Genomic DNA, 25,303 nt, shown 5'->3' on the forward strand with positions numbered 1-25,303 from the left:
TAGAGTACAGGCCACCGAGCGTTCGTGCCGCGTACGAGACCTCAAAAGCGAGCGGGAAATTTACATCTTTAAAAATTCTCGCTTTCGCACCTCGCAGAGACACGCGGTGTCGAGCATATGACGTCACATCTTGCAAGTGACGTCAGCAGCCGGGGGGGTTATCATTGGTTCACCGCGCCAAATTCTTTCAGACGTCACGCAGCAGGGCACGCAGCAGCCGCGGCCGCTCCGCGCGCGTCGGCAGCCGGCGGAGGTAAGGCAGGGGCCAAATTTGTCGGGCTGGCAGGGGAGCGCCATTTTTGGCGTGCGAAAGTTGACGAGAGGAGAGGGAAAGGCGCGGAGACGCGGAAGTTCACATTTTGACTGTTGATAGCTCCTCTTCCACGAAATGCATTAAAAAAAAAATTCTTACTGGAGGTTATTTGTGGAGCAACGTCCTTTAACATCCCAGATGTACCGCAACTTTATTGACAGACCCTTTCTGAGGCCCTTTAGGATGTATTCAGTCGCAACCTTTTAGAGTGGGAGATGTTTTTTATGCCAACCCACCACGAGCATGTCGATACTAGCCCAGCTTTCATTCTTAGCCTACGAGAACATAGTAATGTACAGCAAAATACCTTGTTCAGCCTATGGCCCTTAGTCCAAGGAATTCGTTTTAAGAGAAATACTTTTATAAAATGGCTTTGCTTTGAGGTGCAATCTTACCATGGCACAATACACCACTGGCACAATGTTGCCGCTGGTCACCCAGAGCCATCACTGGTTTGGGTTGTAGGGTGTGTATTATGTGTAACACTTTCTGTAGCCATAGAATCCTTAGGAGGGAAGTAGGGATTGAAATAGAGAGATAAAGGCAGACCAGACAGTTTGACCAGGCTCGGGTTCGATTTGCTGCCCTGCACATGGGAAAGAAAAATAAAAAGGTAACGGGAGAGTAGAAAGTTCGTCACAGACTATAGTAAGTCTCTTAGACAAGTAGACATCAAGCACCACAGCAGAGGCTGCACAGCTGCCAGTGCTGTTGGCTGAAGAGGTCAAAGACCCAGGATCTTCACTGCAGAGAATGGTCAAGTGTCCAGCAGGCTTAAAATACGGGAGAGATGGCATTCCAGGCATTCGGTAGCACGGGCTTTAGTTGTATTGAAAACCATGTAAATCCACGACTTTGCGTGACAGAAACTGCATCAGAGAGAAGCAGTTATGTTTGAAAAGGTTTATTTTATGTACACGGTATTAACAGATCACATTTCATAGCCATGTGACTCTACACAACTGCCTACACAGTGCACAATTAGAAGCCTTGTAATGCATGCTTTTGCTAGCGGCCAGAAAAAGCCTACACACAGACCACCCCTAACTGCATGTGCACATTAAAAGAAATAATCCTACCCAGTCACTTAACAACAGGCCCAAATGCCTCAAATGAGGCATGTAAAAATTTGTGGCATCTCTAATCTTCAACATAACAAGAAAACATAACACAAAAGAACACACTCAAATGCTTCTCCCACAATGGCAAGGTTAACAAGGTTGATAAATAAATACACTATCAATTTCTTTTTATATCATTTTGCTAGTCACTTTAAGTGTAAAAATAAATGCACTAAGGCAGCACACTGCAATCTTTGTATAATGCTATGCCATGGTCAAACGACAATAGAAAAAAGCAGGCTGCTGTCATCCTTCAAGAACACCGGTTCTCACAATGTTTAGATGCAATGGGTCAAGCCGGGCGTACGTTAACCACAAGTTTATCGCACATCTTTTTAAGTCGTCCTGAATCAAGAGGTTTGCAATAAATGCAAGCCAAATGCATGCATTGAAAGAAACAAAGTCATATTCTTTGAAACTCTCACAAATTCAGCCCTTCAAGAAAAACAAAAACAAAGAAAAATGCACCTTTTGTTTCAGTTTAGCTGTAGTGCCAACATGTGCCCTTGAATAAGCCCAATAGGGAGCACTAAAAAGCATACGAGCTCTGGCTGTTGTCCACACTGCAAACAGCATGCACAACAAGGCATGGTCAAGCCAAACTTAGCTAAAGCCAAAGTTAGCTACACTGCTTCGACATAGGCCCCAGTGGATCTCCCAAGTTGACAATACTCTGCCTGGACTGGCTTAGTGAGCAACATCTTGATGCAACTCCTCTGAAACAAGCACAGTGCTTGGGGCCCTGCGTGCAGAAGCACATAACACCGGCTTGATCTTTCAAAATATACTTCCGCTGCTTCTGTTGCCAGCACAAGGTGAAACGACGCTGGCAAACGATGCCGAACATGCGAGCTTCGATCGCTCGGGACAATCGAACGATGCCACGAAGCCCAATTACGTCGCGGCTGTTAGATGACTCCCTGGTCGGCAATGCACCAAGAAAATACACCGTCTAGGATCTGAGGTTTCTGGTGGAAATTCAGAGGTTGTGGGGGGGAGGGGGGGGTGCATGTGGATGTTGCAGAATGGCTCCCACTAGAGCAGTTGCACTGGTGTCACTGCGGGAAGCAGCGAGTTGACGCAGTTCACCCACAGATTGGCACACGGTGAGTGATACTCGCGGCCGCTGTATGACAGCTTGGAAGATGCGATTTCAGGATTGTCAACGTGCAGCAGGCAGACGCCGCATGACTTGGCCGATTCTTCGGCACCGGGCAGCCACTTGGCGTCTTCCGCAGGAGGTATCTTCATCGTCTGCGTCGAGGAGAGCCCACGGTCTCAACACACCCCACACATGACAGTCAATATATTGACATATGTAAACCGATTCATCGATTGATTGATCGTAAACTTTATCCCTAACCAAGCAAAAATGGTACACGAGATATGGGTCACGGATACAGAAAGTTTCAGCATGAGAAACTGAAAACGGGACCTCCCGGTCACAGTGGGTGTAATCAGTATGATATACCAGATGTTTCAGAGAAGAGGAATAATAATTAAAAGAACAAGGTTTTTTGACGAAAAGAAAATCGGTTTTTAGAATTTTGAAAACACTATAAACCTTAGAGCTGTGGCTCGACAAAATTTCGCTACTTTGACTAGTTATATGTGCACTGGAGACGTTTCTTTGCCTGCATGCTTATCGAAAGCGGATGTGTTTTGGCACAATGCAACCAAAATTAGCTGAGCCACTGTGGCGAGGATAATCAGGTTTTCGAAATCATAAAAACTGATATGGCTATTACTAATGGCCGGTAACAAATATCTAATTGCAATCAGGTGCCTATTTATAATAAGTTAAAAACTTAAATATTAGAATTTAGTTAATTGCTTTACTAGTAAACATTGTACGCCTGTTTTTTGACGTCCGCCAACACTGGTATTACTATGCCACAAAAAGTTTCTCTTTACCCCGAAAACCGTATTTTAAAAAAGTAGTGATTACCTTCCCTGACACACCTGGTACATTGTGCTGAGTACTGTAACTACAAAACATTACACACAAAAAAAGAGAACCATTTACATGGGACGAAGAATGAATGAACTGTAAAAAGGTTGCAAGATGCTTTAGGAACGCTGCCACAGATATACTATTGGTTTAGTCTTGGCACTGGCTCAAATCAGCTGCAATCCCTATTTTCAGGTGCTCGTGTCACTATTTTCAGTAGACCTAAGCCTGTGAATTATAGCAATGCAAACAGCACTGTTCTTTTCTTTGGTTTGAAGCAAATTCGAAGCGAATATTAATTTTGTTCAAATAATTTCGAAGCAAACATTTCGAAAACTTTTCGCACACAAAAAAGGTTGAATGGCACAATGAAGCATTATCGAAACCATGTGTCAGTCTAACACGCAAAACTAGCACCTAAAAAGAAATTTAAGTGCACTGAAGCTTTGTTGCACTCGGTGAAAAATGGCCATCCGAAATTGGGGGAGCCGACCAATTTCTGGTGTCTGAGGTAGGCTCGACCAGATCACGGGTATTGCATGCCTCGTGCCGGTATCTTTTCTCGCCACGATTCAGGAACTCCATGTGCCATAAAGAAATATTGTCAGTTCTTGTACACAAATTGGTTCGGCTAACGAAAATTCGAACTGCACTCCATATATCTGGCTCGCTCATGCTGACGGTTGCTTTCCTGGACAAGGGGCAGGTAGTGTGGGGGCGAACGTCCACTTCATAAGCCGGGGCGCACGCAAATGGAAGGCATGAAAGTTGCGCCGTTTTATTAGTTTTGATCGACACTTGCCGGTTTTAATTGTGTCGTTGTGCAGCTGCTGCTTTTGGCTTCGCTTTTACCGCGATGCCTTCCCGCAGGAAGTATGTTAAACCGACCACATGAAGCAAGTGTTCCAAAGATGTTATTCACTTGATACAAATAGTTCGAGATTTCGAGCACCAAACATTCTAATTGAGTACTTTACGGTTAGGCCATGTGCTCGAAATTATTGAATATTCGCACATGCGTACTGTGCACGCTAAATGCTTCCAAGTGAGAGCAAGTGCTCAATTCATAACCTCAGAAAAAAACAAAACAAGTGGGCTGTTAGTAATGTCAATTCATGATTGGTGAGAGGAGATAGAACCCCGAGCACCGACTACCTAAATGTAGGTTCTGAGCTCCTACACTATAACTGCAGAAGGAGATCGGTGGCACACTTCTAGCCTGCTCTCACCATTTATACTCATTCGCCAATGCGAAAAGACTAAATTTTTCATTCATAAACCGTTCACAATTCGTTCACAACTCAAGGGGACAATTCAAGTCTTCGCACCATCCACTAAATGCCATGCAAGAGTGGCAGCCTGCTAGGTAACTAGCAAGGCAGGTGAGGCTTACAAAGAGGCACGAATTCTCGAGGTATGAGGTCAGTTGCTCCCAGGTGGCCTGCACCTCGGAGCAGAGCTTGTCCAGGTTCTCGGACTGCAGGCCCGTCAGCCGAGAGGAGAGGGCTATGCGCTGGCACACCTTGTAAACCTCGGCCAAGTCTGCACATCATAAGAGGTGAAGAGGACGATGTGCCATCTCAAGAGCAGAGACAATAGGACAACTCTTCAGTGTCATGCTACACAAACTGACCACTAAGAGAAACAGACAAGCCGCTTAAGGGGGGATGAGGGGATCGAAGGTGATTTTCTATTTTTTGACTTAAAGCAATGAAATTTGGCAGACTGGCTTAAAACAGCATCAAACAATCAGATATAAAGTTTCACACACCTCCAGTAGGTTCCCTTTTATCATTGTTTATATGTTGTTCTCATGTTGCTTGCTTGCGGAAAGCCTAGCATGACATAAAAGCAGGCTACAGGTCTGTAAATGCTTTTAATATTTACGAAGAAGAGTGGTGTAAATAAATTTTTTTCAAAAATTTCCCTGCTCTTTTATTTGGAGGACACAATATACACCTTCTCTTTATGTTTAGAATGTATCGATGCAGACCACACTTCAGTGATCACAACAAAACAAACGGGGTAAAAATCCATGCACCAATTGCTGTGCTACGCTTTCCACAAGCAAAGTATTAAGCTCAATACAAAATTTCGAGCAAACAAGCCTGAAAGTTCTAAGCGAGCGCACACTGTCTATGTGTAGATGCCGACAAATATATTTATTTGGAGCGCGTAAAGTTTATTTTTGAATGAAATATTTCAGTACAACATAGAAACAGTGTTGGAGATGCCAAAAAGTGTACTTTTCAAAAATCGACTTTTTTCGTGATTTTTGCGATCTGATCCCCACATCCCCCCTTAAAACAGATGAAGTTCCCATGAATGAAAAAGTCAGCTCTCTGTTAATAAAAAATTCTGTAACTGAGAATGATCCTGCTACAAAGAGGATGTTTTGTTTTAGAGCAGGCCCCGAATAACGAGCGCTGATCACTGCTCCTGAACGCTCCACTGGCACAAAGAAGAGCGATGTGAGCAGCGACTACTCACTGTGGATGTAGCTGGTGCCTTCCTCAGTGTCGAGCGCCTCCCTGCAAATCTGACTGCTGGCCTCTCGGTTGAAGACGGACTCGGCCTCCGCGATGAGCTCGCGCACACTCTCCAAGCAGCGCGTCCAGCTGTCGATGCAGGCTGCCTCCCCAACTGGTGCATCCTGGGGGGAAGCAGAACTCTTCAAGCTTCTTCGAACTTTTCAACATAATCTAAAAAAAAAATAGCACAACATCCGGGAGCCAGAGTAGTTTTTTCGACGCCTAAGAAGTTGAGTCATCTGTGTACGCAACATTTCGAAAAATCTAAAAAGGGTGTTGGTTGTACGAAAAAACATAGGAAAAGTTTGTCAATTGTACTGAAAATATCATTTATCAGATTCCTATTTCCTGTGGCAAGCAGTATGTAGGGCAAACTGGCAGATGCCTGAATGATAGGCTTCGAGAGCATGGGCGTGACGTAGATGATATGCGTGGAAAAGGGTTGTCAGCCCACTGCCGTGGGTGTCACTGCATACCGCTTCTTGAACAATGCATGGTTTTAAAAGTGCACAATAACCGGTTGACACGAGAAATCATAGAAGCGGAATGGATATTACTTTTGAAAGATGATTGTGTTAGTACCCCCTCTGTTTCATTGCTGGCAAAAGAGCTCGCATATCTGGCTGATACACTTTGCTAGCGCATGGTTTGACGGCGTGTTGGGCTTGATGTCGATATAAAACCACCTTTCCTTTCTGAAATAAACCAGTGTTGGAAGTTAGCGCCGTGTGTTGTCAGTCTTTCTGTGTCCTTGTCTCTTTTTGCGCTACGTTTTCACCTTTCAAATATGAACCAACAAGCCCAAGCATATACCCTTCTTCAAGCTGTTCGTGTTGCAACACCATGCTAAGCGTGGAAAATGCTTGCAAGCACTGCTTGATCTTCAACAGATACAAATATTTACGCAAATGTTGGACAAGCAAGTGTAAGCCAAGCAAACAAAAGGTGTATTGCCATTCATGTACATAAGTGCAAAGCACAGAAGTTGCAATGTTGGGCTTATAATATCAAAGGACACAGGTTTAAATTATTCTATAAAAGCTAACATGTGAAGTGAACACAAAGGTGCTTATATAACAATGCATAATTCTCGCGGCTGTCTCACCTGGTTTATGCCCCGGATAACGCTGTACTTGTCCAACAGCAGTACTGGCTGCTCTGCCACAGAGGCAGCACCTTCAGGCTGCGTGTCGGACGTTGTGTCTGGAGACAAAGACAAGGATAACGATCACAGCTGCAGTCCCTTGTTACAGCTTATCTTTGCTCTCAATCAGGACAACATGGAGCACGGTTTTCTCACCAAGCAAGCTTTACGAGCACTCATTTTTATTCAGTCAATCCATGGTCTCCGTGTTATGGAGTTATTGCCTCAAAACTGACAAGCTCTCTAATGTACTTGCACAGAGAAGGCAGCATTGCTGAACACTAAGCATGGTATAGCTGTACTCTGTCTCACAATCTGGTGGCACAGGAGTGGAAGCTACGAGCTGTACTCAGGTGTCTAAGACTGTGAGGGAAAAAATAATTATCAGGCAATTTAACAAGGTTAAGTGCAGAATATCATGCAGTAGTGCTAGTTCCGGTGGGCACTTAACGTCCTTACGTGCTAAAGGTATTCAACCTAAAGGCCTTTACCATAAGGGCCTTCTGCCTAAAGACCTTCAAAGTAACACCTTTGCCCTAAGGGCCTTTGACTACTCGTGTTTCCAGTGCGCTGTTCTCTCTCTCTCTCTTTTTTTTTTAACAAATGGACAACAAAGTAGCCCGAACAGCACCATTACTCAATTTAATTTCCCATGCCAATCAAACGTGTGGACAGAAAGGTGCCGATCCTCAATTTTCGTTTTGAAAGAAAGTTGCGGCGGGAGTGGAGAATCCTCACCTGATGAGGTGGCAGCCTCGGACGCTTCCTCCTGACTGTCAGCGGTGGCAGCCACCCTTGCGTCATCCGAGCATCCTGTCCTGGCTGATGCGGACTCGTCGTCATCACTGTTGCCTAGCCGGAAATCCAGGCTTAGCACTGAACCGTGCCGGCTGGATAGCGACCCTTCGCGGGCTCCAAATTCAAGGCTGTTCACAGAAAGCCCATCACCTGCACACGTAAACAGTGCCCTGCTTGATGCCCCTGCAGAACAAACAAAGCTGTTCCTTCCTTTCCCCCCTCTGCAGAGAAAACAGCCCAGATTTCAAATACAAAACACCAGTCAAGACCTATTGTAAACCATGATTGCTGATCAGTACCATTTGGTAGGCACCTAAGAAAAATAGCAGAATAAAGTGCAGCTCCACCATTAAAAAGCAGGCATTATGTTTTGAAACATTACCAGGGAAATCGACAGAACATATCTGCAACATGCTCAGTACTGTGCGATGTCAGTGCATGTTAAAGAACCCCAGGTGGTCGAAATTTCCGGAGCCCTCCACTACAGCGTCCCTCATAGCCCGAGTCGCTTTGGCACTTAAAACCCCCATTAGCCATAAGCCATAAACTCCTTCCGTCCACTTCGCAGAGTATGTGGTACACTATCTCGAGTGCCCAAATGCATCGTGGCAAACAAAAAGGAATCAATTTTTGAAATAAGAATGAAGAATGTCTCGAAGCAGATGTAATCTTTAACGATTTTATTTCTGTTGCCTGTTGAACAAAAATCATTTTTACAAATAAACATGTAAAAATTATTAGTAACTCTCACTTAACATCAGATGTCCGTGAAAGCTATAACGTACGGACACAAGCCGTTTTGAAAAGCAAAGGCAAATACAACCACACTGCCCAGTTTTGCGCTCCCTGAAATGAGCAGCAAATGAAGGCCCTTTTAACAGCTGTGACAATGTTTGAGAGCATGTGGAACACATGAATTTTCCACTAACTCAAGATAAGCTCCAAGACATTAACTGGAGTTGCTGTGTATAGTAACACCCCTTTCATCCAGTAACTACATCCTAACTACATCCACCACAGGACAAAGGCTGCTTCCATATCTCTCCAGTTAACCCTGCCCTGTGCTAGCTGCGGCCACCATACCCCCCCAAAGTTCCTACTGTCGCCGGCCACTTGACTCTCTGCCACTTACTGCTTCGTACGTTGTCTTTAATTCACTTCAATAGTAATTCACTCCTCTCCGTTTTGCATACCCTGGCAATGCCCATTTCTTATTGATATTAACTTGGATATCATTAACTAGCATTTGTTGCCTAACCCACTCTGCTGTCTTCCCGATTCTTAATGTAACCTCTACCATTTTCCTTTCAAAAGTTTGCTGCCCTTTACTCCATTACAGCTTAATCCTTTTCGTCAGCCTCCAAGTTTCTTCCCTGCAGGTTAGCACTGGCAAGTTACAACTACTATACACTCGCCAATAATGATACTAAAGGCACCCTACCCTACACTAAACTATGCAGGCATCACTGACCTAGTGAGATGGTGTCATTGGACTGCGACGAAAAGGGACCGGGGTTGTAGAGGAGACCGCCAAACATGTTGGCTCGCTTATCGGGAGTCGCCGGTGCTGGCGGAGGAACGACTTGGACGTGGCAAAAGTCACCGAAGTCTTCGTCGTCTGCCTTGACTTCAAGTTCGGGGAGCGGGTTGTGCCACGTCTCGATAGTGTGCCCGCCTGCGGGAAAGCAGCTTCATCAGCCACAGAGGCACAAACATCTTTCAAGCCACACAGTGAACACACGTGACAGCCCAATGAAATGCTTTAAACAAGCCTCCTTGCTTGCTGGCCAACAAGTACGTTTTGCAGCGCCACATTCACCAGAACAATGGAGCGTAGCCCCTAACTGAATCCCAAAGCAGTAATAAAGATGGGGAGATAAATAATGGCACGAAGGTTGTGAATGCATAAGTTGCTGCTAGCACAGGAAATGACAGGCAATATGTGCCTGACTATGTAATACACTTAAGCAAACAAGGAAGGGGGATGAGGGGCTCGTTGTAAATATGACAGAAGCCAACAGCCACAGAAACCAAGGGGCACAGGGGATTTTTTTTTAATTAATTTATTTATTTTGTGGTGTTGATCAATTTAGAATATTACTGAATATGTCATCGCTTAAAGCTAACTGATTAGAAAAGCAGAAGAAAAAGACAACCACATGCCACCGGTGGGATCCGAACCGGTGGCATGTGGATCGGATCCCACCGGTGGCATGTGGTTGTCTTTTTCTTCTGCTTTTCTAATCAATTAGCTTTAAGCGATGACATATTCAGCAATATTCTAAATTGATCAACAGCACAAAATAAATAAATTAATTAAAAAAAAAATCCCCTGTGCCCCTTGGTTTCTGTCATATGTAATACACTATACATCATATTTACCCGCACAATTGGTGCACTTAAGTAATGAAAACACCCGTTTCCTTATTATCAAAATACAAATTTTTGCAAATATATTCCCTCACATAAAGAAAATGTTCCCAAATTTTTGTAAATTTTAGCAAAAGAAAGTGCATTCATAATGCAAGTATAAATATGACCCATAACCCTGCCTGTTCCTGGACCAGGCAATATGCCTCCAAGAGAACTTTTTTCTGGCATGTTAGACAGCAAAACACTCACCACTCTACCCAAGCCTTTGCAGGCTAGTAGGTACTAGGGCAAATACTAGAATATTTATGCATCTGGGTTGGTTCACAGAAGACCGGTCAGTTCTTCCGTTACCACTTGTTTTGAGTGGGTGTTGCAAACTGTGGGGCCTACTCAGGTTCACTTTCACTATCCCCAGTAAGCGTCAATTCAAGGCCAAATTTGTGTTTACACATGCTTTTCTCATATTTTTCCATCCCTATAAAATCACTCCTTCAGCTTGTAATCATGTAACCATGCTCAGGCTAAAGCAAGGCTAGTTATGATTGATTAATAATTGCTTAATGAATTTTTATGCATTAAAAGCATCACTGTGAAATGTGATGAAGTGGATTAACTTCAACCGCCGTGTGTCTTTGCCGTGCACTGAAATCTAAGGCCACAGAAGTTATTGCATTTCACCTCCAGTGAAATCCAGGTGTCAAGTGCACAAAGCTAGAATTGAGGAATAAGCATGGCAGGATATGGATATGAGAGATAAAAAAAATGTTGCTACCCTCTGGCATACTTTTTGCTATCGCCTTTGTCAAGGCCGCCTCTTTAGGCCTCAAATATATTTAGGTACAAAAGCAGACATAGATAGCTTTTATCTTTCTTCACACAGCCGAGGCCAATTCAAATTGACGGTTACCTGATGAGTCTCAGTTGGTTTCGCATTTGGCTCCTAGCTGTTCGCCGTTCCCTAGTATGCAGAAACTAATACAGTGACAATTAGGTAGTTCTGAAATCCAGTGACATTAGGTTGACTTTTTATATAACACGTTTCAAGAAAGCCATGAACAACTTTGTTTCAGCTCTGTAGCAGTGTGCGTGGGCATCACACTTTGTTACACCAACATGCACAGAATTACTAAAATTAGGTTTGACAACGGTTTAGAAAACAATAAGGATTCTGTAGTAAAAAATGCAAACATAAAATTACTTTCAGCCAGCATCAGCAATGTTACACAAACACCAATTACAACTGACAACTAGCAACTTCTTTAATGGTTAGTTTTTATTTGCCAAACCAGAACTGGTGGCTATGAGATACGCTGCAGTGTAGGGCTTCGCATTAAGCATTGGTCAATATGTACTTCTCGCACATGGCCAAAATGGTACTACTATTTGTTTTATTTTTCAAGCCAGAACTGACAAAATCTTCATTTTTATGCAGAACTCTTGAGTTGGAAATTTTGAGCTTGAAAGAATGGGGGGGGGGGGGTTGTCTCGTTACAGTCCAGATCCCATGTGTATGACAGTGGTTTAATTTGAAAAAAAAAAAAGTAAAATGGATATGACATTTGTGCTAAAAAGAAGTGAGGAGGTACAACAAATGAATTACAAAACCAAATCTTCAGCAGTGTACAGTAAATATAAACAGTGTTTCAACTTAACATCAATAAAAACTTGGCAGAATTTCAAGTGCTAGGGCAATGCTGAAATCGTTCACAATAAATGTAGGCATCTATGCATTTTAAGCATGCACTGGACTGGTGCCACTTAAAGGCTACTTGACCTTTCTATGGAAGTCTCTTACAATGCAGCTCTAGCAATTAAGTTATTTCCACTTTTTCAACTAGGCACTAAATTTTCAGGCAGGATAGGAGTGAACACTGAGTCAGTGGGCTCATGAACAATGGCAATGTAGGAGAAAAAAGCGTTATTCAGGCTGCACTGCTGAGAACTATCATAAAAGAAAAAATACAGGAAACACAAACTGCACGGACCTCATATAAAATATATCATTACAGCCATAAACATTTTTACTGAGCTACACTGAACCATCAAAATTTTAGGTCAACGCACATACCACGTAGGCAACTTAAATCTTAAACCATATTGTTGTGTACTCACCTTAAGAAATCAAGAAATCAAAATAATGCTGCAGAAAATTCGGTACTTGTTTCCTTGAAGCACAGCTAGGCTATATGATGTGTGGGAGTCAAACACAAGGCCAATGTTGCCAGCACAACACATCCTTGCTTCACATTCAAGCCAGTTTTTAACACAGTCATGAATTTGCGCTACCACAAGAAAAAACAAACCTGAGTGTCGATATGAGTGGGCTTACTCCTTAAATGGCATTTTCATTATTGTCTCCGTGGTTTGATGCTAGCTTTGCTAACCCACCTTCTCAACTGCTTGTGAACAAGCAGAAAGTTTGGCATGTTACTATATATAACCATGTTACATATGACAACATTTATATGCCATGGTTAATTTTCCGGGGAGGCAGAAGGGCTGTTGGAAAAAGCAGCCTGAACTGTGTACTAACATTGGTTACTTTCTTCTTGAGTCAATTATGCGAAGCATAAACTGATGGCGAAGACAACAGCGAAGGCACTCTTGCATCGTTGTGCAATAATCCTCAGCTAATGCGAATTACATGCTTGCTTTATTTGAGCCGGGCAGTACGTGCTACGACATTCGTAATGTCTCGGGTGTGTTCACACAATTTAGTCAGCAAGCGTCAAGCTGGTAAGTCAAAGAGGCTCTGAATGGAAGAAACAGGCAGCCTTACCAGTGTCCACGATATCTGCACTCAAATTTGTGTCCTTTGAATCACTCGCCGGAGCATCCGTCACACTCCACAACGACAGTCCGTCGTCGCACAGTTCTTTGAACACACTGTACCGATCTTCAGTGGGCGCCGATGGCTTGGAATCCTCAGGAAATGCGGTCTGGAAGTCAGCGAAATCGTCGTCGGCTGCCGGCGGCGGCTCCGGCATCGAAACATTGTTAGTCACTGGGGCTGCCTGAGAAACCGCAGGCTTCAAAGACATCAGAGAGTCCAAATCGATCTTGAGGCCGAAGTTAAACGTTTTTGGCATCTTTGGGCTTTCACAGATGTTGTTCCGTTGATGGGACAGCTGGATATTGTGTGCATTCACAGCGGCAATCTTGGAAGGTCCCAACTTCGGTGAGTCGGGCAGGGAGTTTGCTTTCCGAGGATCACGTGCAAAGGTGGGTTCGATAAGTGGTGGCTGGCTAGTCGGGACTCTTGACAAGTTGCCTAGCGGGAATGGTTTCACTTGACTTGATGCGTTATCCGTAGTAAGAGATGGTTGGAGATGACTCTGCGCTGGTGCTGATTTGAAGTCGTCGAATTCATCATCGAAGTCTCCTGGTGCAAAGAGAGAAATGATAAGATCAGACCAGCCATATCCATTATGGCAAAGAATTATTTGCTACGAAATGGAAAGCACGTATAAGTTGTCCACGTGACGATGGAGGATACAAGAGAAGAACAAGAAGTGCCTCCAGTTGACAGTGAAGTGCAAATGAGCGTATCTACAGAGCGTTTCACGTAACTTGAACCAAGGATTAAAAAAAAGCGGTAAACCGCAGCCCGCTGAAACCAACAATACATTGTTCGCCATCATGTGGCGCTCCTCAGAATATTTTTTCTATTGCGCTTAATTAGTAAATTAACTAAGATAAATTATGCATACTTTCAAATATTCATTTTAGGGCCAAGACCGTTATGTCAGGTTGTAGAGCAGGTTTATAAACAACCGATGCAGTTTATTGTAGCATCGTATCTCCTACGGGGTCTTTTTTTCTGGCATCTAAAGAAAGCCCGCGATGAAAAAATACCCATGACTACGCTCGTGCGCTACCAAATTGCAGCGCTCTCAACGGCACTTCGAGCAAACGGAGCGTGCCCGCTGACCGTGACAAATTGACCGGCCGCTGCTCTTAGCGGCGGCTTGACAGTGCGTCAGCACTTTCCGCAGCGGCGCGACAGCTGTTCACTTCCCCACAGTCAGCGGGTACGCTGTGTTTGCTTGAAGTGCCGTTGAGAGCGCTGCAATTTGGTAGCGCACGAGCGTAGTCACGTGCTATTTTTTCATATTTCGCGGGCTTTCTTTAGATGCCGGAAAAAAGGACCCCGCAGAAGATACGATGCTACAATAAACTGTATCGATTGTTTATAAACCTGCTTTACAACCTAAAGTAACAGTCTTGGCCCTAAAATGAATTATTTGGAAATGTTCATAATTCATCTTAGTTAATTTACTAATTAAGCGCAATACAAGAAATATTCTGAGGAGTGCCACATGATGGCGAACAATGTATCGTTGGTTTCAGCGGGCTGCGGTTTACCGATTTTTTAAAATCCTTGGTTCAAGTTACTTGAAACACCCTGTAGAAGAGCTAGATGCAGCCAGATTTCAATAACGCACCTGAGTAGCAGAACAGCCCTTGGAGATCTGTACTGACCCAAAGCCCCAAGGACAGCAGCAAACAGGGAAGACGAGGTGTTCTAGTGCCCTCAAGAAATGGTTCTTTTCCACCTTTTCTCCCATATTTATTTCCCTTACAGTTAGCGCACAAAATGTACCAGGCGCACGAAAAAAAAAACAGGAGTCCCGTACACAGTTTAAGGCAGGTCCACATTAAAGGGACACTGAAGAAAATTTCAATTAAAATACATGTTTCATGAACAAAAAAAAAAACAGAAACAATTAAAATTTTCATCTATGTTGCAGATTTATAATTAATTCACCAAATGCAGAAACTGTAGAAGACAGTGATGACGCTTGATGCACTCTTTTCGTGAAGGAAATTCGTCTAAATAAGCACAATGGGCACCGAGTACGCCCTAGAGTCTCCATACTTTAGTTTCTTGAAGTAAATATAAAGATGACCTTGAATTACACATATAAAAAATCACTTTCAATGCACCTTTAATCAAGCCTGCATTCTCTGAAAGCAAGCATAACCACAACCACCACCAAACCACCTTAGACCCCCGAAAATAGGTCGACTCCGAGTATAAGCCGACCTCTCAATTTCAGATGCTTGTTAAAAAAAAAAAAAAACTTATACCTGGTGGTATACGGTAACCTACATAAAACCAAGGCACCACATCCACATGCAAGGAATGCTGAGGATCTAGTAGCAATTACCATTTCACTGGCCCTACCTGAACCAGTTGACAGAGTAGCAGGCACCGGGCAACCGTGGTTCACGAGCGATGGCACAGAGGACGCAAACACGCCACCATTTCCCAAAGCACCACCGCACTCGCCAGATGCACCAACCACGCCACAGCCGGGAAGAGCGTGCGACCCCTTGGGCACAGCAGGAGTCGGCGCAGACATAAACGTCACCGAAGGCCGCGACGGCGTCACAGGGAGCACCGAAGGGTTGGAGGGCGCTGCTGCCCCCAGTTTCGGGACGGCGTGCGCAGCTGGCAACGAACCGACAGGTGGCGCTGCCGTCGCCGCGGGAACCGAGGACGCAAACGTCATTGCAGGAATGGACGAGCCAAACGTGGCGGTGGGAACGGACGACACAAACGATGCAGCAGGAACGGAGGACACAAACGTAGCGGGAGTAGATGACACGAGCGCTGCGGAAGGAACGGGTGATGCGCACACCACCGGTTTCCCCGCAGATGACACAAGCGTCACGGCAGAGACGGATGATATGGGGGGCGCTGCTTGAAGAGGTCTTGAGCTAGTGGACGATGGGAACAGGTTGGTCGAAGCTTGGAATGTCTGGCAACAAGTCGCCGAGGGCTGCTGCAGGGCCGTGGGAGAAGGGGACGGTGACATCTGGTTGGGCCACGCCTGGGGCATCGATGCCGCAGTGGAGACGTTGTTGACGGGCTGGGCAAACATGGGGACTGGAGGCTGCGGTAACCGGGACAGCAGCTCCAGCTCAGGAGGGTGGCCGGCCTGCAAGATGGATCGGGAGACCAAAAGACAATTTTTGATCAAGAAGAACTTTGGTTTGGGCTAGTTGGTTCATAGTTGTACAGTGAAAGCCCGTTAATTTGGAAAATCGGATAATTCGACACGCACGCGAGATTCCTACAATTATACATAGGAGTCTATGGGGCGAAACTGTCGTGAATTAGCACAAATTTTGCCCTGCGTCGGTTAATTCGACTTCACTCCGCAGCCCGCCAGGCCGAGAGCACTCTACGAGCGGCGCTACTGTACGGCTGATAGGCCATCCGTATGGTCATCGTCATCAGCAGCCTGAGAGAGGGCGAGGGAAGCGAGGTTAGCGGCGGCTGAAGCGACTGGCATCTTTTTTTTTGTGCTTTGTTGTGTCGCAGCAGTCGTGTTGGTGTCGTCCGCTTAACCCTATCGACAGCAAGTCTCGTTTTGGCGTGTGTCGTTGTTTCCACGTGTTCTTGCTGCTACGACCGCGGTAATTTACTGTCAGGCAGCGCCTTTTTTGGTAATTGTGTGCTTTATCAGTGTGTTTACTGCGCTGCTATCGAGTGGGTAGAGTGCAGTGCCTGCGCGCCTCGCCTTTGTGTCCGGTCAGCTGACCAAGGATGAAATGATTGAAGAAGTGACAGGCGCTGACAACGACGATTCGTCGGAAGGTGACGATTGTGAGCAGTTGTCCCAAATGCCGAAGTGCACGGTGAAAGAAGCCGCAGAAGCCTTGTCCGTGCGGGAGGACTTCTGTGAACAAATCCCTGACGGTGCGTGTGCCGCGGAGCACCTGGGAGCTGTTAGAGCTATCGTAGTCGCTCAAATTCACTCGAAAAAGCAGACGACGATAAAAGATTGCTTAGCCAAATAAAGGTTCGTCCTGTTGCGGCAAACATTGTTTTTCGTTGTTCATTCGATATTTCGACGTTCGGATAATTCGACAATTTTTCGCGGTCCTGTCAGTGTCGAATTAAAGAGCTTTTACTGTAGCTGATGTCAGGACGGCGTGAATGGAACAAGGACGACAGAGACACAAGAACACAACAGGATAGGCACCTGTCCTGTAGTGTTCTTGTGCCTGCCTCGTCCTCGTTCCTTTCGCGACGTCCTGACAATTTTTGATCGTCCAAAAATAGATAGGGGAAAGCAAAGGTAGACGTTGAGATATGCATGGGTTTAGGTGCTCGGAGGACTCAAAAAAAAAACACTTCAAAGAATGCAAGGATACTCCGGAACCCCGTTGAAGAATGCCTGGGCTAAGCAATAACCTAATCCAAATATACAGTCAGGTCCAACTGAAAAACAGTAACTAAAACCATCAACCCTGATAAACCTGCATAACCTGCACATACTTGACACTCTGATTTTATACTATCCTTATTAATATATAAGACAGTTTATTATCACAATTAATTGTTGAGAAATGAAGATACTTTATTATCACTTTATTATCACAATTAATAAAGCAGACAAAGAATATGAATAAATTATCACAAATGATGATTAAACATCACTGCTCCCACTGCACACTTAATTACAAAATTACAAGAAAATGTAATAGATTACAAGTAATCAATTACCTGCAACATATAATGTACAACTCTGCAAGCCAGGCATGCTTCCGTGCTTTGTGGTAGCTCCGGTGTGTCTACAGTGAGTGCGTGTTTTCATATGTTCGTTTGGCAAGCACGAGTGCTTTAAAGTGCCTAAACTGCGTCGATCTGTTCGCATAATGACTTCGTATGACAGGAGTGAGTCAGAAGAAGTATAATTGAGTCCTCTGAAGCAGTGTCGAGTCACGATGCGGTCACATGAAGACTTGACAGCAAATGCACAATTAAATCAGCATGAATGAGAATAATTTTGAATAAGAATCAGCCTCCTAAAAGGGCATACAGCAGGTCTGGACTTTGCAACTACCCACCTGAGCGAGTGCGACCAGAGCGAGGGCCGCATAGAGTTCAGCCTGGGTGAACGACCCCGGCATGGTTCGGCTGCAGAGGTCCCAGATGTGGCCCAGAGCAGGCCGCGATAGCCCTGATGACAGCAGCAGTGAGCAGACGAGGGCACCGTTGATACCAGCAGGACCGGTCACCTGCCGCTCCAGGTCCCGGTACAGAGAGGGCACATCCCCCCGCTGACACCACACGGGGAGCCGGACAGGAGGCGGGGCCTCTGCGCGGAAAAGTACAGAACGCGTGGGAAATTGAGTAAGTAGCAATGTAGTAAAGTGTTTCATGCAGTAAGGAACGACCTGAATTTCTTCAGATACAATTGCAAAGCAAACAATCAGGTCCCCATGAAAGAACTGCAGGAAGCTTTCCACACAAGACAGATGCCCACTGAATGCATACATGAAGTTTTGATTGCAATATAGATAGGGATACAACCTTTTCTCTACTACAAGATCAGGTACTTCACAGTGTGTATGAGACCTAGTTTTGCCTTTGGTGCGTGTCTGTGTTTTTTCTTTTTATTTAGTATGTCTGTAAATTTGCAGTGCAGGTGTTAACATTCATGCATGACTTCTAGCAATGAACAGCTGTGAGTGCAACGTCCATCCAAAGTGCCTTCGTTCATGTGAACGCAGAAGGTTGCACTGCAGTTATGTCTAGACTATCAAATCAATGCACCCCAAAAATCGTCTCAGAACCTGAATTACTATGCAAGCAAAGAATGATCCCTGTATTTCAGCGAAATTTGTCAATGGGCAAGATGCTGACCCGTTTTTAACAAAAAAAAAAAAAACACAGCACACAAGAAGGTGGCAGAGAAAAATGGGTCAGGCACAGGTGCTGTTACACATGAAAGCATGACTAAATAGAAATGTATTTCACTCAAGTATATGCCTGCTTGGCTATGGTATTGGTTTTCTTCAGTCTATGAATCTGGCGTTGCAAAACTTCAATGAGCTCCACTTTGTTCTCCTCTACCACTGACCTCGGAATTGCCTCACTTTTTTAAGACAGCCAAAAATCGGTAATAGCAATTTTAGGACGAAATATGGCCCAGTAGTTATTTGCTAGTGCTAGACCCTGCCGCCAAAGTTAGAAAACAAACATGGGCAAAATTAAAGCAACTTCTGGATTTTTCACTTTAAGAGACCGAATGCAAGTGCTTTTGGGGGGCAAACCAGCAGAATTTTGTGCTCAGCTTTCATCATGCGGCGGCATTCAATGGCAGGTTTTGTGTGGCATCACATTGTTACACCACAAGCCACTTTTGGTAAAAAGAATGGTATTAGCAGCTTTCAGCAGCAATATCGAACAACCAATGAGGAAGGCTTTTGTAGGGGCATACAGCAGTGACAGTTTTGACTGTGACACTCTTGACAGCAACAGATTTGCCTCGCTAATGACATCTGCTGAGAGGAAGGCAAGACGCACAAGACACAGCTACAATTCCCGGAACGCAGCGTCAAAAAAAGTGGATGACATTGCAATATATCTGCATAAAGACACTATATGCTTAAAATACGATGATAGCTGCTTTTCAAGAAGAAAGAGTGCACCTTGAGCAAACACACACTGTTTTTGTCATGTAACTATGGTCATTAATTACCAGAACACACAGCTGGTATGGTACCAGTTTGGTGCGGTATGGTACGATATATAAGGTTTAACATCCCAAACTGCAGTATCCCTCAAATGGGCTGTGAGGGATACTGCAGTGAAGGGCTCTGGATTAATTCAACCACCTGGCATTACTTAAGGGGGGACGAGGGTCTTAAAACTGACCTTTTTATTTGTGGCTCGAATCTCATGCAATTTTACACACAGATCTGTTTTTCTCTTCTGATTTCAAAAATATAGTCATAATTAGGCTGGTGGTCTTAGATCAAAAGTTATCTTAAATTCTAGAGTATAATTAGGTAATTTCTTACGCAGCTTTAATGAACTTTCTCATTTCATTTCGTTGCTTTTATTTACATCAATTGATAGCCAGAGAGTTCCCATACCCGATGACATTCTTTTTTTTTTTTGTTTAGGCCACATATAAACAGCAATTTACAATTACCTTAACGAGTTGCAGTGCCAAATACTGCAACCTTTTACTCTCGACATAGTATATCAGGATGACATGCCTTTAGAGAAAAACGAAGAATGTCATCGGGTATGGGAAGTCTCTGGCTATCAATTCATGTAAATAAAAGCAACAAAATGCAATGAGAAAGTTCATTAAAGCTGCGTAAGAAATTACCTAATTACATTCTAGACTTTGTAAGATCTAAGACCACCAGCTCAATTATGATTACATATTTGGAATCAGAAGAGAAAAATGCATCAGTGTGCAAAATTTCATGAGATTGTAGCCATAAATAGAAAAGTTAGTTTTAAGACCCTCGTCCCCCCTTAACGTGCACTGACACTGCACAGTACTTGGGCGTACACTGAGCGACACATGCAACTGTTAGTGCTTGGGATGCAAAACAAGGTCTTATTAATGCAGCCTTCCTGATCAGGTGTAGTTTTACAAATTATAAACCATAATTTGCCAGTTACGAGGGACTACTGCACATGTGCGACATGGCCTGACACGACCTGTATCAGCCCCCAACAACTACCAACAACTGTCCTGCGATCCTGTCCTGAGACAGTAGTGAACATTGTAATACATACGCCATTAATTTCGGACTTAGCACTCAATAGCACTTCTGAACTGAGTTAAAGATACAGCCTTGCTAAAAAATTAAGAGTGGTCAAAGGCATGTGGAGCTACTAAGTCTCTCTCTATATCCCTCACACATGCATGTGTGCATGTGCACACGCACATGCAAGCACAACAAATAACGCTGAAGAAAGCCCTGCTAAGTTAATTACATTGGATAGCCAGGCAGCAGAAGTTACAAACTTCAACCCTCTCATGTTACAGCATTGCTGAAAAGCTCAATGGCGCTCACAAAAGCATGTTAGGGCATGTAAGGTCTCACGTGGAGCATGTGCAGGTTGCTGCGGTGGTCGCGGCATGTTGAAGCCAGATGCGTAGGTGTGCTTTGTGGCACCGGAAGCGCTGAGCCGCGGCTTGGCAAAGCTGGAGCCTCGGCTTTGCTCAAACAGGTTCGAGCACTCCATCATTTTCTTCTCGAGTGCTGAAAAGGGGGCATTCGAAGAGCAACATGACTGACAGCTGAAGAATCAACAAAACAAAATAGTTACATCTTGAGACATGCAATTGAATGACATACACTCCCAAGGGGCAGGAAATTCATTAAAAATGCCCTGCCCCTTCCTCAACCTGGACCTCATCCACCCACCCATGTAGAGCTTGGCAAGCAACTACAATTAACGAATAAGTCATAAAATGCAGTGCAAAGAGGATGGGGACTGAAAGAATATGCATGCACACAATGCTAACTTCCCAGTATCAGATCCTACCTGCAGTAAACCTTATTGGAAGTAATGCTGTGTGTGTACAAGTTCTTTCTGTACCCATCCTCTTAATGCTACAAATTTTATGCTCAGTACACACCATACGCCCCATACCATGCTGCCATGAACCACTACTGATGGGTCAGCGCACACACTAAGTCGCACCACCACCAATACTGTTTTGTTTTTTAGATAAGTAGTCGGGGCTAATTTTGTTAAGGGAAGCACCAAAGTGCAGCCTTTGCATGCGGTACGATAGATCCAGTGACCCGAATCCAAGAGAAACAAAGGAGACAATTCAAGTTGATGGAAATGACAGAATTGGAATATTGCACATATTATTTCTTCAATTTACACCACTCATAAGGCACAAACACGCCTTTAATAACTGACACGGAAATTTCTCATGGACTTTTTGAGACAGACAATTACTTTTTTTTTTTTTTGAAATTTCGCTCAAAGGCATGGTGATGTCCTACAGTTCAAAGTTCAGAATATTCAGGTTCCCGCCTAGTTTATGAGCAAGAAATAAAAATCTGACATTAGCACACCTTATGGCAGAGCAGTGGCAGAGAAAGCCACCTATCCGATCTAACATCCTTTACAATGCACAATCAAGGTCTGGAATGTTGTGAACAAATGATGCAGTGAATACTGTGGCAAAAGGAACATCTTCACAATTCCATCCATCAAATTTCACCATCATGTGAGCATGCGGAATAGTGAACAATCACTGGTCTTAAAGTGTGATGGCGCTTCCCTGCATCTATCCACATAGAGAGGTGGTATACAGCTTCCAGTAAAGTAAATGACTGACACACCCAGTTGATTTGTAGCGGTTAAAACATCCACTCTGCTCTCCTGTGACTTTTTACAGACTGATCACAATCCTTTGAGCACGCATCTATTGCACATATCTGAAGTATTCTGCAATACTGGTTCTCAAAATGTGATGTTCAAATCAGCATAAGAGATTCGCCGTCACAGTGCAACAATTAAATTAAAATAGAGTTTAGGAACAGCCATCACATAAACATCGTGATGGACTGATTTTCAAAACCAAGTGCATGAGGCAACATATGACAATCATTTTACATCCGAAAGCAGTAAATGCAATGAGATTTTTCGTTTAATGTGCAATTGCGAATGTTTAATTGTTTAATGTGCGAATGTGCAATTGGGAGCAAGATATGCTGTTAACCGGCTGTTTGTACTGGGCAATGCTTCTGCAACGTAAAAAAAATTGGTAGCATACGTGGGTTAACTTTTTCCAGGTTACTTATTTTGTCTACCTGTACAAGCTACGAACATTGTAAGGCCATCAGTCAAAAACATGCACTATTTCAGCCTTAGAGGTAATCTACTAAGGACGGCTACCAGTCTTTAAAGGCATGCAGACCTCAAAAAATGTGTTAAAAGTCACTTGGTGACAGTATCTTTGATCTCAGAACAAAAACGCAAAAGTTTAGCCTTCTCCTGCCATCGATTGTTTTGCATTACAGTTGTTCCGCTGCCATCGACCTATAGCGCAGTACAGTGCACGACAAACTGACCCATGAGACAATGAAATTGCATCCATACCAGAAAACATGTCTACGCCAACCACACAGAAAGCAACGCGTTGAAATGCCAGTACTGTGTAAAGGCATCGCGAAGGGAGCAAATTAAGCAGGTCACTCTTTAAAGGGTGGTCAGAAAAACGATATTTACCGCTCAGGGGTTGTTTGCTTCCTTGCTTGCTGGCCATTTTGCCCACCTAAACTCGGCTGCCGCCGCCGCCGCCTGCGAGAAGCTTGTCTTTTGATCGACCCGGGCAGATGACACCAAGGTGCCAGTCGCCGACACCTTGTCTATTTTGTGAGTCGTCAGACAGACATGCGACAACGGCAGTAAAAGGGAACGGAGAAAAAAAAAATATACCCCAGCGCGCAGTCAACTTCGACAACGCGCATCATCTGCATGCGCGACCTGTCTACGCAGGCAGACATGCGACCGCCCTCTTGAACCTATTGACGAAGGTAGTGAAAACATCGATGGGGCGCCAACCGATAATCGGAAGGAAGAGAGCTTTGGCGGCAAAGACGTTTCTGAAGTGCCATCGCGCGTAGATAAAAAAGACCCCGAATACAGCATGCGCTGCGCGAGGTACGACAACACGAATGCCGCAATATCGCGATTTCCGTCGTCAGAGCCGACGCGACGGTTTGTCGTTTTGTCGCGTCTACGACCGAGAGCAATCTGTCGAGAGAACTTGCTACAGCAACAGCCCGTGTATAGCACCTGTACCGCGTGCGAGCACCGAGGTACAGCAATTCGGGCTTAGGTGAAGGTCGCGAGCTGCGCCGCGACTCTTGACAGCAGTCGGGCGAGACGGTTGCGTTAACGCAGCCTCGGCTGAAAGCGGGTCCGTCTACAGTTGCGAACGGCACGGAAGCGCGAACATCCGGCTTATCGGGGCACTGCGCCAGCCATATGTTCATTACATTTCGTTTTCGTCCGCTGAGGAAGCAATAAGGCTTCACAACGTCTCTCACCCCCGAGTGGCGCCGAACAGTCTATACGCCGGGACGATCTTTAAGTCACGACGCGGGAAAAGCTTTCGCGTTAACGACAGAGAGCACTTTTCGAGAAATTGACGTCCGGGAGAGCCATTTGATTTCGATTAAATGCTCGAAATATCCCGAAAGCATTACTCACCTCTTCGCGGCGTCTGCTTGCTCGCTTGCTCGCTGCGCTCAACCACCTTGCGGCTGTTAGGTGCACTAAAAATATTCCATGGTTGCCGCGAAGCGTGTTTGCAGCTGTTGTGGTCATAAGTTTCGGCATGAACCACCTTTGCTAGCAAAGTACATCGTATGCTTTCAGTAAAGAAAAACAAAACGAAAAATGTAATGTTCGCATTACACAACTAAAGTAGTGTGGCGTTTATTAGACAGCAAAATTTACACGAAATGTAAACGAAACTGAAACTCAACAGATTTAAAATGCGCAGCTGCATACAAATTTGTAGTGGAACAACTCTCATGGGATTAGAAAGCTGTCTCAAAATTTTTAAGCACTGTTAGGGACCAAAGAGCCATCTAATCCACCTAAACCAGGATGAAGCACTGGTTTATTACTTCTCGCACAGTGATGCAGTTTAAGAAACCTCGAAAGGCTATAGTTTAATTGTCCATCTTTTATTCTTGAATAAAGTTTATACCGACCAACCAACCATCCAGGAATGCCCTACACGTAGTCCCAATAAAATGGTGCAAAGAGTGTGAAGGAAACAAACCAATACTACTTGCAGTACCATGTCCTGTCATGTTCATCAGTAGCTTTACCTTATGATTAAAAATTAATGCTTAAAATCATGAATGATTACTTGGAAGGCTCAAAGACAATTCACCTTTGAAAGTCAGAATGTCAAACGAGAGTCCAAATGATGTAATTTCTCAGTACTGGTGCTGAAATTGCATGTAGCTGGACCAGTTGGTAAACTTGTTCCATTGCAAGCTAATGTGCTGAATATACGGGGTTAAATCGATGAAAGAAGTGAACAGGACACAGAAGTTTGGGAACAAGAAGTGGAGAGAACAATAAATGTATCTCTGGCTTATGCATTAATTTCAAACTCCCAGGTCCTTTAAACATGCTGTGAAATACAGAAAAACTTTTTTGCATTTCACCTCCCATAAAATGTGGCTGCTTGCGTAGTCTGTCAAAACCAGTGAGCCACCACAGCCACTTCATAAAATTAAGCGCTAAGTTCATATAAGGAA

General features: G+C 44.3%; 1 protein-coding gene across 1 annotated transcript; it reads right to left on the reverse strand.

Moving 5' to 3' along the window:
* Nucleotides 1-1,201: 1,201 nt before the first annotated feature.
* Nucleotides 1,202-24,324, reverse strand: LOC149365911 (synergin gamma-like). The gene is made up of 12 exons (XM_089547169.1): nt 24,237-24,324; nt 23,250-23,321; nt 21,101-21,259; nt 18,095-18,345; nt 15,420-16,176; nt 13,011-13,613; nt 9,330-9,533; nt 7,799-8,008; nt 7,022-7,119; nt 5,876-6,038; nt 4,779-4,927; nt 1,202-2,688 (listed from the first exon to the last, which is right to left on the reverse strand). The coding sequence occupies exons 2-12, from the start codon at nt 23,284-23,286 to the stop codon at nt 2,470-2,472; spliced, it is 2,850 nt and encodes a 949-aa protein (XP_089403295.1). The 5' UTR covers nt 23,287-23,321; nt 24,237-24,324; the 3' UTR covers nt 1,202-2,469.
* Nucleotides 24,325-25,303: the final 979 nt, after the last annotated feature.

The sequence above is a fragment of the Amblyomma mixtum genome, chromosome 1 (genome assembly GCF_055824585.1).
Source record: "Amblyomma mixtum isolate Tamu chromosome 1, ASM5582458v1, whole genome shotgun sequence".
NCBI lineage: Eukaryota > Metazoa > Arthropoda > Arachnida > Ixodida > Ixodidae > Amblyomma > Amblyomma mixtum.